This window comes from Macrosteles quadrilineatus, unplaced genomic scaffold (genome assembly GCF_028750875.1).
Source record: "Macrosteles quadrilineatus isolate MER2022 unplaced genomic scaffold, UCM_ALF_1.0 Scaffold_5__1_contigs__length_97177068, whole genome shotgun sequence".
Classification (NCBI taxonomy): Eukaryota; Metazoa; Arthropoda; class Insecta; order Hemiptera; family Cicadellidae; genus Macrosteles; species Macrosteles quadrilineatus.
In genome coordinates this window covers 62147169-62166104 of record NW_026542598.1, presented here as the reverse complement: position 1 = coordinate 62166104, position 18936 = coordinate 62147169, and the positions used below count along the sequence as shown (strand labels likewise).

Sequence of the window (18936 nt, the reverse complement as noted above, 5' to 3'; positions counted from 1 at the left end):
CTGAGACCAGTCAAAAGTTAAATAAGCAAGTTCAGGAGAACAACGTAAACCTTTCAGCACAAATCGAGTCAAGTGAAGATGGACCTGAAGAGAACGAACATCATGCAGAAGATAATCTCCCAAATGAAGATGAAGATACTGATGATGAAGATTTTCTTGGTTTTGAAAATGAAGACGTACCAAGTGAAGCACCACGACGATCTGCTAGACAGAAGAAACCGAAAACTTGGCCTGATCATGTAATATACTACAGTGAAAAAAATGATGATACAGAAATCACCATAGAAGAAGCCCTAAGTGGTGAAAGATCAAAACAGTGGCAACAAAGTATTGACAAAGAAATACACTCCTTGATAAAAAACAAAACCTTTGAAGAAACTAGCCTACCTATAGGTGTAAAACCATTGAAAACTAAATGGGTACTAAAAATTAAGCCTGCATGTGAAAACCAAGAAGAAACTCTCAAGGCGAGACTGGTAATCAAAGGATGTAGCCAGATAAAAGGGATAAATTACGAAGAAACGTTCTCACCTGTGGTGAAATATTCATCCATACGATACCTCATATCCTTGGCAGCCAAAGAAGATTTGGAGATAGATCACATGGATGTGACAACAGCGTACTTGTACGGAGATCTTCATGAAGACGTCTATGTCATACCACCCAAAGAGATCGCTACTTCAAAGGATGGAAACGTTTGGAAATTGAAGAAAGCCGTCTACGGATTGAAGCAAGCTGGAAGAAATTGGAACAGAAAAATAGACGAAGTGCTATCTGGATTGAACTTTACGAGATCTCAAGCTGATCCGTGTGTTTACTATTCAAGACAAGGAAATAACCTACAAGTTATTGCTCTATATGTCGATGACATGCTGTTCTTCTCGAACAACAAGAAATCCATGGAAAAGACGAAGAGTACTCTCAAGACTCACTTTGATATGAAAGACCTTGGACCTGTCAACCATTGTCTCGGCATGACCATCACTCGAAACAGAGAAGCTGGAAAAATTTGGATCTCTCAAGAAGACTACACCAAGAAAGTGCTACAGAGATTCGGTATGAGCGAAGCGAAGCCAGTAACTACTCCACTTGATCCAGGCTTGGACTTCACGACAGTAAGTGACGAAGAGACGGACATGGTGAGTGTTCCATACCAAGAAGCTATCGGTAGTTTACTGTATTTGTCACAAATAACAAGACCAGACATTTCTTTTGCTACCAACTTATTAAGTAGATTCAATAACTCTTACAGTAAGTTACACTGGTTAGCAGTTAAAAGAATTTTTAGGTACTTAAAAGGGTCTGTTAATTTTAAATTGGAATTTTCAAGGGAAGGGAATAAAAATGTAATAGCCTATTGTGATGCAGATTGGGGAAACAAAATAAATGAAAGATATTCTGTTACAGGTTGTTTGTTAAAATGTTCTGGTAGTTTAATATCTTGGTTCAGCAAAAAACAGAGAACAGTAGCATTGTCCACTTGTGAGGCAGAGTATATGGCATTGTCATTTACAGTTCAAGAATTGTTATGGTTAAGACAGTTAATCTCAGAAATTGATCCAAAAAGTGCTCTGAACCCATTTGATGTATATTGTGACAACAAAGGTGCTATTCAGTTGACAAAGAATTTTGTAACTAATGCTAGATCAAAGCACATAGATATTAGGTATCACTTTTTGAGACAACATGTTGAATCAGGGGTTGTTTGTATTAAGTATCTACCTTCTGAAGAAATGTTAGCAGATGTTCTGACCAAGCCCCTAACAAAAGTTAAACATGAGAGTTGTGTACAACATTTTGGAATTGTTAGGCATAGTTAGTTTAGGGCCTAACATATTGTTTTCTTAAAGGGGCCTAGTAAATTTTTCTGTGTGTTTTACATATTTTGCTGAATATAAATTTAAGGGGTGGTGTTAGAGAGTATATAAATTTATATTCTTGTCATATAGTACATGCTCCAATCTTTAGGCTATCAAGTGTCTATGTAACTTAGGCCTATATGACTTCTTCTTCTTCTAAGAATGAATGTATTATTCTTCCTATGTCCGGAGTCGGTTGTGAGGTTATGTAATGTCCTCGTTACTTCATGTGTGTGCTGTTGTGTAGTAACTATAATAGACAATAAAATGTTCCATATCCACATCATTGCGCGTCATTTAATAACCCTAACATTGTTTACTTTCTTTAGAAGTGAATGGTTACCAATAAATAAGTTGGGTTGAGAGATAAGTTTTAAGTTTTCCGAGCAATATCACTGAAAGTAACTGTGAGTAACCTTAAGGTACCAGTGTTATATACTCAAGAAACACAAAGAACGTACAATCAATCATGTCAGTCACCTCTACGTGGCCGTGAACGCCTTGATGAAACTGTCCCCAGCTGTACAGGTCGCCCTCCTCTTGCGCCTGACACAGAGTGGCTAGGCGGCGCACCTTGTCCCCACCTAGGCGGCCCCGCCACAGGTGTAGCCCTGTCAGGTGGCCAACCAACGACTCTGCTGCGTTGAACCCTCCTCCTACAAGATCCTGGTCCTGCCCCAACACCATCACTCCTCCTCCTACACACTCAACACTGTTTACATGGGATAGTGGCCTTTACAAAAGTATCAACAAAGTTCAATTAGACAAATCAACCACCATGGGGTCCAATAAGAGGTAATGTATAATGTACAGATTACAACATCCATTTAAATATTATACTTAATTTGGTGCATTTGCGCCTGAAAGCTATTCCCGGTTATAAGGATATTGTTTTTAATTTGAGAGAAATTGTAATATCCAAAGGAAAAAATGAAAATAGAATAATGCCCAATTGTAAATTCATTAGCAGACAAGTTTTAGTGATTTTGCTGAACTGGTTAGATATACCAAATCACAGTTCACAAGTTTGGTACACCTGGTTAGACGCGCAATCAAGTAGCAAATGTAACGACTTATCATTCAAATCAACATTAAAATATTGACTATGTAGCTTTGAGCTTTCCCACTTATAACGATTGATAAATTCCTATAATACACTAAGAAAACAATGGTTGTTGCCATTTGACTATGTTGCTCTCGTCATTAAAAATAAATGTTATGAAAAAGGTGTGTGAGCAATATAATTGACAATCAATAATTAATAAAAAAATATTAGAACATTAGGCCACACAGTTATAAACAAACTGTTAAACACATAACACTTAATGAATGCTGAAATTTTTTTGGCATTTCTGTGGTTAAAGATATTCAAACTGTCTGTTCACATTACCTGGTATGTAGCTGTTGTTTGCCAGTCCAGTTCCTCCATCCTCCAATGTCCCGTCCTTGTAGACATTCCATAGACCATCAGCTGAAGTCCACTCTACACAGATGTGATGCCAGTAGCCGTCATTGGCTGTGATGTCAGTGACTACCCGCTCACCATTGATGTACAACACCAAACTGGAGAAAATTGTGGTTTTAAAATGTTATAGATAATAGCAAAACCCAATTGTAAATCTTAAGCTGTACAAAGTAGTCGGGGGGCAAACTGTATTCCGTGGGATTTTTTGTGAAGGGAATGTGTGACTATGTGGAATCTCTTTGTTATATGTCACATAATGGTGTAGTACCGGGTGTTTACCCTCAAATTACGGGGTTTGGTTTTTATGACGTCTTAAATCCAAGATGGCCGCCATGTGTGACATCTATTTGTTAAATTAATAATAACTCTTTCCAGAGTAAAATAATCAAATTTTAATTTAGACCATTGAGTTCAGCTCAAAAAATCAAACAATTTGGTGTTTTGAATCATTGCTCTATGACCATTGGTTACCGAGATATTGAAGGTGGAAAACACAGAACATTGTCCCCAAGCAAGACCCCACTACCCCCATGTTATCCTTATGGGGAAAAAATAAAATTGTATATCTAGCTTATTACTCAGCATATCTTAATAATAATTGGTATATGGCTTCATTTAGTAGAGATATACTTGATTATGGCCTAAAATCCCCCATTTTTACATTTCTGTGGCAGCAAACCTGCATACTCACTTCCCATGTTATTCTTATGGAAAATGTTGTGCATGCTTGTTTATGAACATACGTGTTGAGAAATGTTAATGTGTGGCCCCATTTTAATTATTTATTGAAGCATTTGCAATTCGTTGAGTATACAGGTCTGCTTCTACGGGGGTATTGTAACTATAAACAAATTACAGGTATTAGAAAATAAAATAAATTAGACCATAGTTGTGAGGCATATGTAATTTTGTAGGATTTTGAATTAAGCAATTGTATGATTGTTGGCAATAGATAGGTAATGACATGTCTGAAAGTGTGGCCAAGCTGGTGTTTTCGGCCGCCATCTTGGATCCGCCATATTGGATATTAATTACTTTTTTTATGCAATGCTAGTGTTGTGACACATCATTATCAACTAGATTTTCACGCTGATTTCAATGCTGAAATATGTTTTAAATATCTTTTGTCGTTTGGAAGAGATATTCAAATAAAAACTCTCCTTTATACATTTCTTACGGACGTTTCGTAAGGTCATCAGTGTTACAATTTTTAGACGTGGAACCTCTTATATGCCTTATATGTCTTTATATGCCTCATCACACATAATTTACTTTGTACTGACACCAAACAAATGTTGTAACCCTGATGACCAGCCCTGCATGTCTTTAATTGCTTTAACCAAAGACAAATTTCAAAATAAAAATAATTATTAATAATAAATAAAGGTCCATGATTAATTTTCAATTAGTCAGATTTCATTTAGTGATTAATCAAATTTTAAACCAACCATTTACTGAGTAATTTGAGACTAGAATGAACCCTTTGACGTATTAACAACCCGAGATATAAATATTTTAATAAAAACGGATTTGGAAAAAGTTAAATTTAATATTGTGTTGTGGTTCATAGCTCAACTCTAACTCGTCCGATTTTAATGATCGATAGCTTATATAAAAGATCTTACATCACTAAATACTTTAATAATAGAACGAATTACAAGCAATAATAAGAACTGGATATATGAGAAAAATAATCTGAAAAATAATCAAAGTACGAAACGTCCGTAAGAAATGTATGGGGGGGGGGGAGTTTTCTTTTCAATATATCTTCGAAACGAAAAACTATATTTACAAACGGTTTTCGGAATTGGAATTAGCGTAAACATCTAGTTAATGAGTCACAACACCAGCATTAGATTTAAAAATTTGTATTAGTATCCAACATGGTGGATCCAAGACGGCGGGCCAAAAACACTAGCTAGGTCACACTTTCAGACAAAACACCCGGTAGTACACGATTCTATATGTCATTACCTATCTATCACCACCACTCATACAACAATTGCTTAATTCAAAATCACAAGAAATTACATATGACCCATAACTATAGTCTATTTTATTTTATACCTATCATTTGTGAGATTTTTTTATTGCTACAATACCCCCGTGGCAGCAGACCTGTATACTCAACGAATTGCAAATGCTTCAATAAATAATTAAAATGGGGCCACACATTAACATTTCTCAACACGTATGTTCATAAACAAGCATGCACAACATTTTCCATAAGAATAACATGGGAAGTGAGTATGCAGGTTTGCTGCCACAGAAATGTAAAAATGGGGGATTTTAGGCCATAATCAAGTATATCTCTACTAAATGAAGCCATATACCAATTATTATTAAGATATGCTGAGTAATAAGCTAGATATACAATTTTATTTTTTCCCCATAAGGATAACATGGGGGTAGTGGGGTCTTGCTTGGGGACAATGTTCTGTGTTTTCCACCTTCAATATCTCGGTAACCAATGGTCATAGAGCAATGATTCAAAACACCAAATTGTTTGATTTTTTGAGCTGAACTCAATGGTATAAATTAAAATTCGATTATTTTACTCTGGAAAGAGTTATTATCAATTAAATGAATAGATGTCACACATGGCGGCCATCTTGGATTTAAGACGTCATAAAAACCAAACCCCGTAATTTGAGGGTAAACACCCGGTACTACACCATTATGTGACATATAATAAAGAGATTCCACATAGTCACACATTCCCTTCACAAAAAATCCCACGGAAGCTGGATATGTGCAGTTTGCTCCTGGACTAAAGTTAGATTTAAAGATGAAATGGAAATTTAAGTATTTACATAGTGTTAACCCTTCATAGGTAACACCACAGAGTTTTCCTCCGGGCGCGTTTGTTTTTATAGAAAAATATGTGTTATTGCTAGTCGGCAGTTTTAAGAGTAACAGTACCTCACTTGCCTCTTTCGAAGAACCGAGTGAACATGATTTTGCTCTCAAACCTCCTCCGCAAAACCCCTATAAATCAGTTGAAGCCTGAAGAGTTGCTTAGCATGGAGCCCAGCTCCGTGTGTCACCTATGGTGTTGTTGTTTTTGTTTGCTATATATTTTATAAAAATTAAAAGTAAGAGTTTTTATTTATTTTATGTACTATTTTATTGATTATACATGGTTTTGATACCTTTTGGTATTAGTATATGTATAAAATTGTTTGTAAAATGTTTCAATACTCAGAAAAAAAATTCACTGAAAAAGAGTCACTGATCGCGTTTTCAAATAAAAGACACCCATGAAGGAACTGGCAAGTAACTTGAATAATAACATACCCATTGTAGTCAGTGAGAGTCAATGTATTATCATGATCGTGGGTTGCATAGGAGAGTATTGTGCCATAGTTGAAATGATCCTGAGTTCTCACCCATAGGCAAACACTGACCTGCAATTTCAAACAGATAAACCAAATATACTCTAAAATATTGTTTAAAAAGTATAAAGTATAAGTATTTCATATTAATTACCTTTTAGAAAAATGTAAAAAAAGATAAAGAGGTCCATTTAATCCACCTTTTAATATACATATAAAGAAAAGGTAATAAATTACTAGATGCTACATTTAAACAAGTGGAGGGAATTATATATTACAGAGAGTGGATCAAGAGCTTAATATGGACCACAAGGTGAGGGTCACTGTAATAACTTAACCAAAAGCTGTTGACAATTAACGGGATATCAACCCAGAAGTCCCACATTCCACCTACTAGACCAGCCATGCCCTCATTTAACATATTTTTTACAGAACATTATGGATGTTTAGGATTGGATATACCTAAAGTACCTAAAATACTATGGTACTTGTCAATTATGAAGCACTAATGAAGCAGTTAACTTATTTTAGAGGTAGAAAATATATACTTTCATTGTCAGAATAAAAATATTAGCAATAAATTGTCTTACCTCTTCCAAATTCCCAGCCGGTCCTTTTACTTTAACATAATTTGTGGTACCCGAAGTAGGAAAAGTCAGGGTATAGTTTGAAGGAGCATCTGTAAACAGCACAAAACATTTTAAGAAATCACAATTGTTACTTCAGTGTTAAAGTTACAGCATTACCAATACATTTGTAAAAAGTTCAGTACTTCACCCATCTTGTTAAATTAACCATGTGTTGGGCTGGATACACTTGAATGAGTTTGATCCAGTAATGAGAACTGTTGATTCCACTAATTTTACTAATAAAAGTTCACATTTTGTATAAGAAAATATAAAGTAAGTTTTTATTAAATCACAATCTGTAAGTAAACATAAACAATTCAACAAGTAAACAAAAGAATAATTTGAACACATGTTAGAAATAAAATGTAAATAAAACATATGTTAACACCTCCTCCTCTATTTACTGTGCTGAGGCACTCTGCGAAGAATCAGCTGATCAACATGTCTTCTAGTTATTCGCCCATCTTCCAGCTGAACTACGTACATTACATGTCCTTGCTTTTCAGTTATATAGCCCGAGTACCACTTGGATGATCCATTGACATATACCCGCGCTTGAACCTTATCTCCAACTTTGAAATTCCTTTTAATACCGACTTGGAGTCCCTTGTTCTGAAATTTGTTCGGTTCTAAGTTTGGAACAATTATTGCGAGGTTTGTTCGTACACTCCTTCCAAACATTAAGTGGTATGCTGATGTACCAGTTGAATTCGGGGATTGCCTCAGTTGCATTACAAGCCTTTGGATTTTATTTGGCAGCGTACCCTTTTCTCCCTCCATGGATTTTAACGCCTTCTTGATCTTGTATTCAAAACCTATTCAAAATTTTGGTGGTTTTGAGATTCTATTTTGACACATCACATGCACTGACATTTACAGTGCTAATCAAGAGGGATTTAAAAGTTTATATAATACAGAATCGCTTTTCCATAGAGATTGAAAATGTTGATTCCACTAATTTTACTAATAAAAGTTCACATTTTGTATAAGAAAATATAAAGTAAGTTTTTATTAAATCACAATCTGTAAGTAAACATAAACAATTCAACAAGTAAACAAAAGAATAATTTGAACACATGTTAGAAATAAAATGTAAATAAAACATATGTTAACAAGAACAATAAATGGTATAGGGTTTTGACATAAAAAAAAAATATTTTTAAACAAAAATTTAAATTTCATTATTGTTTATTGTGAAGCTAGCTTAAAAAACAATTAAATTCGTATATTGAAGAGCAGTTGTACAATTTAAGGTTTAGAGGAAATTTACACAAAAACTGTTCTTTTAAATTTCCTATGACTGGGGCAGTGGCGACATCCTGTAATCCAGCTACTAGGAGGGCACAAATTGTGGATATTTATATAGATGCATTGTGGATGCGATACACCCTGGTGTGGATTAACATCCGCACTAGTGAGTACTACGACTATCCGCAGTAATATCCTGATAATTAGACCAATTCGTTAATACCAAGGCAAGAATGTGGTTCGGATTCCACTATAAACTGTAGGTCCCTTAGTTGTCATTAGCTGTTTGGGCTATTAATTAACAGCTGTGTCTAAGAAATATGTCGGCCTTAGTCGCTAACAAGACTACAAGATCGCGCCACTCATCCTACACTTATATTTGGGTTAAAATACGCACATAGTGGTGTCCCCATCTTATGTAATTGATAATTGATAATATGTAATAGTCATAGAGAAAAGGTCATCTGTTGCAGTTTGTTTGTTTATAGATACAATTTTGCAAATTACGTTTTCCATAGTAATTTGTATTTAAAAATTCACATTTAACAAAGATTTCAATTTTTTCCTCCCATGTAGCAGCAAACCTAAGTATTCGTTAAACCTATTGTTACTTAGATAGGGAATAAATCTGAAATGTTTTGTCTAAGGAAATATTTTAGTGAAAACAAATCAAGTAAATATAAATTCCCTAAGTATGCAGGGTTGTTGCTGCATGGCTAATTTAGTCTTCAGCTTGTCACAATGTTAAATAATACACTTGGTTTAGTTGTGTTTTTTTAAGTATCCAGTAAGCTACAGTACCCTAGCTTTAAGGCTATTATTAAAAGAATGTCCTAAGTTTAAATACCCCCGCCGCAGCAAACCTGCAGACTAAGCGAATTTCCATTTGGCTGATTGGATTTACACTAAAATATCTCCTTAAAAATATCACATTTATTCCCTATTTAAATAGAATCAGTTTAACACATACTTAGGTTTGCTGCAACAGGGAGGGTAAAAGTGTTTTTTTATGTAAAATGTTAATAGTTAGTAAGAAATAAAAACATTTTCCAAATTTGGGCAAAACATGTTAATAAACAAGCAAACTACAACAGTTTACTTATTCTCCATAAGAATAACATGAGAATTTTAAATTTACAATTTTTTGGAATTTTCTCCGTAACCATTAGGCGCATTATAACGCTTCAATATACTAAACTATTTGTTTTTTTAAGCTCTACAAAATTGTTTGGAAAGAAATTGCAAAATTTTATGTTTTTTGGGTCAAAAATGGGAAAAACCCATTTTTACCCCATAAAAGCCCCCATAAACCCTTGTTCTCATGGTCCGATCATGCTGGTTCGCGAACTCGTTCGAATAAACGTAGGTTTACACGTTTGTACCAAATTTCATCAAAATCGGATCATTTTTGCTCGAGTTATCGCGCTAACGGACACATATATATATATATATATATATGAATTTGAACGGATGGTGTTTTTGGCCTCTAGGGACCTCAAAACTAAAAAAAAAAACGGTCCCGGGTCCAGGTCTTACCATGAGTACTACGGTAATAGCTTATTCCCTATATGGGAAATTCGCTAAAAGCTGGTCACCATGTTTACGATGGTTTCAAGTTGATATTGGATCAAGCAGCATTTTTTTGGAGCAAGAACCAATTTGTTACATTATAGATAAATGATAGTAAATACATCTCCACAGTGTTTATTCACACTATAATATGACAATTTGTAGCCATAAAGGGTGTTATTAAGGTCGATAATCCTGTAACATGAAGAGTCATGATGAGTGATGAAGACTATTAGGTTTTGTGACCAGTCATCATTGTAAATCTATTAGTCCCTACCCTAGACTCTAATTTTCTCACGTAAGCCAGCTGCGCCCTAACTTATCCCTTAAAAATAATTTCTGTTAACCCACTCAGGTTTCTGTTAAATAAAATCCAACCTGTGGCTGATAGAAAAATATATCTTTGATAGATGAAAACATTTAACAATACTCCTGAGAAAACTTACAAGTCTCGCAATGTGCCCCGATGAAACCAGGTTTGCAGACACACTGGATGTCTTGACTCCCAGGTTTACCAACACAAGAACTGTTGTGCTGACAGGGGGATGGAGTACAAAAGTCTAACTCCTCTTCACAATGCTTCCCGGTGAACCCTTGCTCACACTCACACCTTAGAATCAAATTATCAATAATTACTCAAGAAGGTCTGGCAAAAAATACTATCATTATTGTCATTATTTTAAGAATCTGACGTTCTTATCTCTACTGATATCAAGCGACTTGTTACTGACTGGGCTGACCAGCAAAATGGGACAAACTCTACCAACCAACATTTTTTGTTTGGCTTCCCTGTTAAAATCCCACTAATACAACCAGAATAAAAGACACCCAGTAAGAAAACCAGTAGGACAGAGAGCTGTTGTCGCCAAGGTGGCAGGTGCTATTGTATCACTCACTAGTAACTACTAGTAAGACAAAGAGCTGATTTCACCGAGGTGGCAGGTGCTTTTATACCAAGAGCTGTTATTACCAAGGTGGCAGGTGCTATTATACCACTCACCAGTAAGACAATGAGCTGTTATCGCCAAGGTGGCAGGTGCTATTATACCACTCACCAGTAAGACAAAGGGCTGTTGTCGCCAAGGTGGCAGATGCTATTATACCACTCACCAGTAAGACAAAGAGCTGTTATCGCCAAGGTAGCAGGTGCTATTATACCACTCACCATGTAAGACAATGAGCTGTTGTTGCCAAGGTGGCAGGTGCTATTAGCCTATTATACCACTCACCAGTAAGACAGAGAGCTTTTGTCACCAAGATGGCTGGTTGTATCATACCACTCACCAGTTAGACAAAGACCTGTTTTCACCGAGGTGGCAGGTGCTATTATACCACTCAGTAGTAAGACAAAGACTCACCGAGGTGTCAGGTGCTGTTATATCACTCACCAGTAAGACAAAGAGCTGTTGTCGCCAAGGTGACAGGTGCCGTTGTGTAGACACAACGTAGTGTTGAGGCAAGGATCGAGCTCGCAGTTGCGGCCCGTGTATCCAGGTGCACAGGTGCATGAGTAGTTGCCTACCAGGTCTACACAGGTGCTACCCTCATTACAGGGGGTTGTGGCACAATCATCTACGTCCACCTCACATAACTCACCTGTGATCAGATAATGTCTAGTGATATGCACAAACTATTTTTTCCTCGGTTTTACCTTTACACATCAAGCATAGCTCTTAAGAAGCCTTTGTAATATAATTAGGACTTAGTTATCTGAGGAATAATAATAAACTCAGATGCTTTTAAAGAAAAAAAGGTTCGAGCCTCTGAAATTGTTGTGGATTTGCCAGAAATTAAACTGAATTTGTTGACACTAATTGCCTAAAAAAAAAACAACACATAAAAAGAGGCTTCAGATTTTATAATGGAATGAGGTGTGTACTTGTCTTAGTCAATGCTTTAACTTGTATGTTCAGAAGCTGTAGAAATAGGAGTTTAAAAGATTCATACTGTAGGCCTAGGCTAATGTAGACACCTCAACTTCTAAGGCAAATGTCTCAACAAATTACACACTTATACAAGTAAACTAGATTACTGATTATCTTTTCAAATCAACATTCAAAAACAAAAACTTACTCCATATAACTAATTTTATTGATTGTTAAAACCCTAACACAATCCCCTTTAACTGAATTATCTTATTGTATCACATACAACTGTTAACATGTCCTAGCATAATCTAAACCTAAACACATTCAACTTTTTTTGTATAATCAACATCCCTACTCTGACCTGCCGACTTCCTTTCCCTACAAATCGTTGTCTATTTGTAATCAAATCTGCTATTGAGTAAAAAAGAACTTGGTGTTTATATTTCCAGGACACTTTCTAGTATGAAATGCTTAACTGCAGGTTATCGACCTAGCTTGCCTTTCCTACTATTCATTACAGTTTTAAATTACATTTATTAAAGATTAATATTTAATATTTGATAAATTAATATTTAAAAGATTTGTTCAAATAAGATTTGTTCAAATAATTTACCTTCAAAAGCAGGAGGACAGTGGCATTTAAAGGAGGCGTTCAAATCTGTGCATTCTCCTCCATTGAGGCAGGGGTTTGAGGCACACTCATCTATGTCTGTCTGGAAAAGTGGAAAATACAACAAATCAGCATGTAATAACAATGGTCAAGGTGATATGTGAATCTACCTATGCACTAAATATGATTAGGGGTTTCTCTCATCCCATGTAGAAGGGACATCTAACGCCCCTTTTTCAGCCATCTTACCTTATTAAGTTTTACGACTGATGTATCATTCTAAAGCTTATGATCGAGCGGAAGGACGAACGGTAACAAAAAGGTAATCTTCTTTAGGACGATTCATTTTCAATCTTTGCAAGCTAATGGTGTATTGCATTGGATTTGTCTAGCCTCGGAGACATGTTTTGAACCCTATTAAAATGTGCATTACGCACTCCCCTCGCATTAAATTACGAGATAGCTTTGAGATAATTTATCCTTATGTCTGAGTAGCTGAGTGGTTGTAGTGCTCACTGAACAATCAAAAGGTAGCTGGTTTGATCCAATAAAAAGGTTGATGTTTCAAAAATGGCCCTGCCGTTCATGATCATTAGGCAAATCAATAGTCTTGGCTGGAGAAATATTTGAGCTTAGTCAGTAACCGAAGCTACACAGGTAATCTCCATACTTCATAGGTAGAGTCACTGGCTCAGTACCTGACAGTTGTTGCCTGTGAAGCCTGGCTCACACAAACACACATGTCCAGAGTCAGTTATTACGCAAGAGCCTCCGTGGAGACAAGGCTGCGACTGACATTCATCTCTTCTAATCTCACAGTGAGCCCCTGAAAATACAGTTAAATGTTACCAAAATTTTTCTTAAGACTGGTTATTTAATTTAAATTAAGTCTTTTGGTGAAAATAATCGTATTGGTAGTAAATGTTACAAATCACAGTCAACATCAGTGGTAAATTCTTGAGTAGCAAACGGTTAGAGTTATTTACACAATAGTAAGGAAAGTTGTAGGTTCTTCCAAGTAAATCGTTCTTTTGGAAGTACCCCTTAGCAACAAAAACGACAGTGTTCACTTAAATGTTGTATTCAAATTTAAATTTTTACATAATTGACGTAATAAGTACAGTTAATAATTTTGTTCTGATTCAATCCAAATAAAGAGAATGTTATAAAAGTAAGAGGTAAAATTAATTTTTGTTTCTATAATCAATTATGGGTGTGTTATGTGCTTCTAAAGTAGGTTTGAATAACCACATTACTTAAAATGCCTCATCACCTCTGCGTGAAGTACAATTAAAGCAACTAATCACGGAAAGTTCTGACTAACTAAAACTGTACTGAGTAAAAGAGTTAAATGTAAATAAAGATAATCGATACCTATGAAGCCTGTAGGACATTGACAGCTGGACTGCCAGCCTCTGGGTAGACAGGTAGCTCCGTTGTGGCAGGGGGAGGGCAGACAAGGGGAGGGTGGGAGGTGGCAGTCCTCGGATCTAGTGGACCTTCGCCGAGCGGTCGTCTTGTTTTCACCACAACTGTTAACATCACAAGTAGTTAGAGTACAACAACCTGAAGTTTTTGTCATATTATAGATTTGAATTTTCTGTTGATAGTCTGGTAAGACCTCACTGAAATAGTATATTAAGTTACTAGTCCTAAAAATAAGTGTTTACCGGATGAGTGTGACGGATTACCATACGAGTCCGGTACACACATTTTGAACGAGTTACGTACGATAGTTTACGCCATACTACTAAATCTGTACAAATCCTTATATATTTCCACCAACTAAAGGACTTAAAAACACTAGTCATAACCTCTAAGAGAGGTTATGTTTTTGTTTATAACCACTGATTGCCCGGTGGGGCACACGGAAGATTTCTCAGGTCCCGTTTGACGTCACTAACTGCTGACGTCACTAACTGCTGCGTCTGAAGAAACAGACAATTTTATAATTTTCTATTATTAAATTTAACTGTCATAACCTAACCAAACTAACCAAACGTGCTGATAATGGAAAAATCGAATAAAGGTTTACTAATCTAAAAATAGTTTTGTTCATAAAATAAAATTATAATTGCCTAAAATTCAATTTTATAACTTTTTAATTATAAAATTAAACTGTCATAACCTAACCAAACCAACCAAACTTGCTGATATGAAAAAATTGTTGATAAAAAGTAAGTGCCGCCGGCGGGATTCGAACTCGGAACATTCGGATTACTAGCCCGCAACGCTATCCACTGCACCACCGAGGCCGACGGCTCTGAACCGTATCGTTGCGGTATTGGTGTTCCCTCAAAGTGACGTCAGCAGTTAGTGACGTCAAACGGCACCTGAGAAATCTTCCGTGTGCCGTTTCGCTGATTGCCACCTATAAATACAGTATAATCAGCTGATTGGTGTCCGCTAAAACTCATTACAGTACAGTAGTAGGCAATGAAACCCCATTTGAATAAGCTGGCGGCAAACAGCTAATAGTGTTTTCTGGACTAAATCCTTGCGTGAGAAGTTTGTCAAAATAATGTAGTGTGACGTAAAATTTATTTTAAGTGTTTTACTGGTCAGGTGTTTAATATTACTGGTCAGTTGTATTATTGAAGTAGATATCCAATGTATAAGGAACATATGTAGCAAATTGAATTTTATATTTTAAAAACACTGAGTTAAATAAACCACTCACAGAATGTGATACAACTCTCCCTTAGTTTATGTTACTTTGACATAATGCCATAGTTTACAATTTGTTTTTTTTTTTTCCAGTTCGGCTCGGTTGAACAGTTTGCTTATTCACCAGAGATCAGTAATTTACATCATCACACTCTGTTGGTGACAGATTCGCTATAATTTGCAAACATCCATCACAATTAATTAGTAAAGAAAAATTTCACAACGTTTTGCGGGATCTGGAGTCTGATTCTGATTTCATGTTCGAGAAAGTACCTTAACATAACTAGATTAGTACACAAACCCAGAAAGGAAATATAAATTAGTACAAATAGAGGGTAGGCAAATACAATGGCCAAGTCTGCACAAGCGAAACCGGCAATACACGTTTGGCAAATAGGAAAAGCGATGGTGACAGGAAAAAGAATTGTTTTTGTTTTTTTGGAGGGATTTTTTTATTCTTGTTTTAAACAATTCATCATAATATTGAATGTTTACTTTAGAGTTTTTCAGCACCGGCTGGGTTTGTCTACTAATCTTGTTATGTTTTAGGTACTCTAATCATCGTGATAAAATGTATAATACACCCTACAAATTATTGATGTTTATCGTTTATAAAATCGAAAATCTAAGTCATGTTTATATTTTGATCTACCTGAGACAAGCCAGCTCGCCAGGGTTTGGCTGGAAGGTGCCGAGAGGACATGAGAGGCAAGGTTTGACTCCCTTTCGTCCCGGAGCATGATGACCCCTCCCAGAGCCATAGGTGCCTGCCGGGCAGACTCCTGCAATGTTAGTGTCAAGTGTAAACAATAACAAATTGTATTTACATGGGGTGTTTCAAAAGAAACTTCCTATTTTCAAGAAGAAATTTAGCGGTAAATATACAAAATAATACAATTAATTATGAATAAATCTAAATAGCTTTAGTTTTCTAAATAGTTTTTCAGGCTAAAGTTGAGGCTATTGAAAGGTGTAACAAATTCAACCTAAGTAGAGGATACAAAAAAGGGAAATTGTTATCCTTTCAGATAGCCAGGCAGCCATTGGAAGACTGAGCTCGTCACTTATCAGCTCTAAGATGGTAGGGAATTGCCAGCAAAGTCTGAACCTGTTGGGAAAGAACAACAAGTTATCACTCCCTGGAATCAAGGTGTTCAGGGAAATGAGGAAGCAGATAAGCTTGTGAGGGCAGGGGCAGCTAACCCCCTCATAGGGTCAGAACCAGGGTGTGCACTCGAAGACTCATTCTAACCTCAAAACTGTGGTTAACTCTTATTTTGTGGTATTTTTGGTGCTATATCTGGGATTTTTCGTTCCTGCTTTTCCCCTCCATTTGGCAATACTGAGCGCCAGATAGCAGTTATGTTTATTGATGTTATCTGTTGGGTTCTTGTTCAACTATGTCCACAACGATTAGAACGCAGTACATGCTACAATGTGCTCTCATTTGGATGAAACTAAATTTAAATGTTTTCGCGCACTTAACCTCGCAGCGCATTAGCCACCGGCCATCGCCGGCCATTGTGCAACCGCACTCAACATGTTAACCTGTTTTACCTATCTGTGTTATATACAGTACAAAAACTAAGTAAATGTTAGATGGTGAGACGGTTTGGGTCACTGAAAGCAATTTTTAACGTTGATTAAAATTAGAGCGAGCTGGTCTTGTGGTAGAGTGTAAGATTTCGGTCTACGAGGTCCAGGGTTCAAACCCCACCAATCAATAATGGATTTTAATTAAGTGATAATGCTGTGACCCTCCTCTAAACCTAACCTGAAGTAATGTGAAAAACAATTCCAGACTAGTACCTGAAGAAAAATACAGACAATTGATAGAAAGATAATTTTATTATAGCTTACCTCTGCAAGACAGGACATTCTTTGCATGTAGTTTTCTAGTAGAGGTGTTATTGGGGCAGAGAAGGCAGTCCAGTTGAGCAGGTAATGGTTGATAGGTTCCAAACCCACAGGCCACACAGTTGCGCTTACCTTCCTTCCAGTACGTACCAGGTGGACACTTGACTGAAACCAAAAATAAATTAAAATTCTAACTTTTTTGGTTGGCTTTATCCTTTTAACTCTGAATTTTTCTATTCACATGTGCTTCTAAAAAGTCTGTGTATGAGTATCAAGCAAATCAATATATAAATATAGTACAAGAATGACTTTTTTAGTGGCGGGATCGAGACGTGAATCCTCGACATGCATAAAAAGTGTTTATTTATCTGCGTTGGTGTGTTTTTTTTATATTTTTTTATGAGTACAAGTGATAAAACGCAAGATTTATACCTAACTGTTGAAAAGTTGAGACTTACCACATCGGCTCTTCTTGTAGATAGAACCAGGAAGACAAACTCCATGAGCTGGTTTTAAATTAAGTTTTCCAGCCTTCTTTTTAGAAATACCTTGCAGTATTGTGTTGTTCTTCGCCAACGAGGATAACTTCTCTGGGGTATTTTCCTCAGAGAACTTACCTGAAAATTACAGCCAGCAATGACTATTTCCATTAGCATTAAATATACAACCTGAATAAGCGGCTGATGCAAAAAAATCTATAAAACCTGACACTGGCAGCAAACATTATTGAATCTTCCGACACATGCGAGATAAGGCCACTAGGCCAGTGATACGTTTCTTGACCACCATCCCATGGCAACATCCATCAACGTTTTTCTTTGTGATATTCTATGAGAAGTCTGGGTACCCTCCAAAAACACAATTCCTTCCGAAATGGAAATTGTTTAGCCATTTTTAAACTCACTAACCCATTTCTGCACTTTACTCTCACTCATTGTATTAGGTTTGTGGCCCTAATAAGGCCCCTTCAGTCATCTCGTGATGAATGTCTGCAGGTGAAAGGTTTCTCGATGTTAAAAAACCTATTACTGACCTTATCTAGCATGCGGTGGGAGATTAAATAATTTTAAAATTTTTCTACAGACACAGCAAAGTGTACTTGTAAGCTACAGAGCTGCAAATAGTGTGGTTCTTTTCACAAATTATACCAGTAAGCAGCGAGGAGCCTTGTTAAAAAACAACCCTCGTATATCAAAAGTATAGGTCTTTCAAAAGAGAACCTTCCCGTTAAAAACTTCTCCAATGAAATAATCCATGAGATAATTTAAAGATAATTTATAAAGATTGTAAGTATCTCAATGACAAAGTTCTCACCAGACAGTTTAAAGTTGACGTTGATGTGTCTGGCTGGAATGGATCGTCTCCTTCTACCGATCACCAAGTTGGACTCTTCCTCCACTGACTCTATCACACCCTCACATTCCGTCTCTACTCCGACACTGCAGTTACTGACGTCGTTGCAGACATCCTCCAAGCTCTGTCTGAAGGATGACTTCACCTTGCAACACATTATTATGAAACACATCTAATGTTTAACCAAAAAAATTGTATGAATATATTGATAGAGTTAGAGTAGCAAACAAAGTATTTTTCTAATGTTTTTGGTTGGTTCTGTAATGAACTAATGTACTGTGTGGCAAGAAATTGATGGTAATAAAATGTGGGAAAAAATCAGTTTTGCCATGAACTGTCAAGTGCAAGCTTTCACTTTGATGAATATAGTTATTAGACTTTTTTGGGGAGAGCAAAAGGCAATGTTTTTTTCAATTCATATCTAAGTGTAATAGATTCATACAGAAATGTATAGGTTAAGTCAAGAATAATAAATA

The 18936-nt window shown here is 36.2% G+C and overlaps 1 protein-coding gene across 1 annotated transcript in view; it reads right to left on the bottom strand.

The window, feature by feature from the left end:
* Positions 1-18936, bottom strand: part of LOC128995642 (sushi, von Willebrand factor type A, EGF and pentraxin domain-containing protein 1-like) — a 47379-nt gene that overhangs the window by 12687 nt on the left and 15756 nt on the right. The window contains exons 17-29 of the mRNA XM_054420659.1: positions 18422-18605; positions 17566-17724; positions 17111-17272; positions 15903-16032; positions 13958-14115; positions 13282-13409; positions 12587-12686; positions 11494-11701; positions 10552-10715; positions 7250-7338; positions 6622-6731; positions 3250-3422; positions 2340-2557 (exon numbers count right to left, since the gene is read on the bottom strand). Coding sequence (XP_054276634.1) covers positions 2340-2557; positions 3250-3422; positions 6622-6731; positions 7250-7338; positions 10552-10715; positions 11494-11701; positions 12587-12686; positions 13282-13409; positions 13958-14115; positions 15903-16032; positions 17111-17272; positions 17566-17724; positions 18422-18605 — 1983 coding nt within the window. The remainder of the gene's footprint in view (positions 1-2339; positions 2558-3249; positions 3423-6621; positions 6732-7249; positions 7339-10551; positions 10716-11493; positions 11702-12586; positions 12687-13281; positions 13410-13957; positions 14116-15902; positions 16033-17110; positions 17273-17565; positions 17725-18421; positions 18606-18936) is intronic.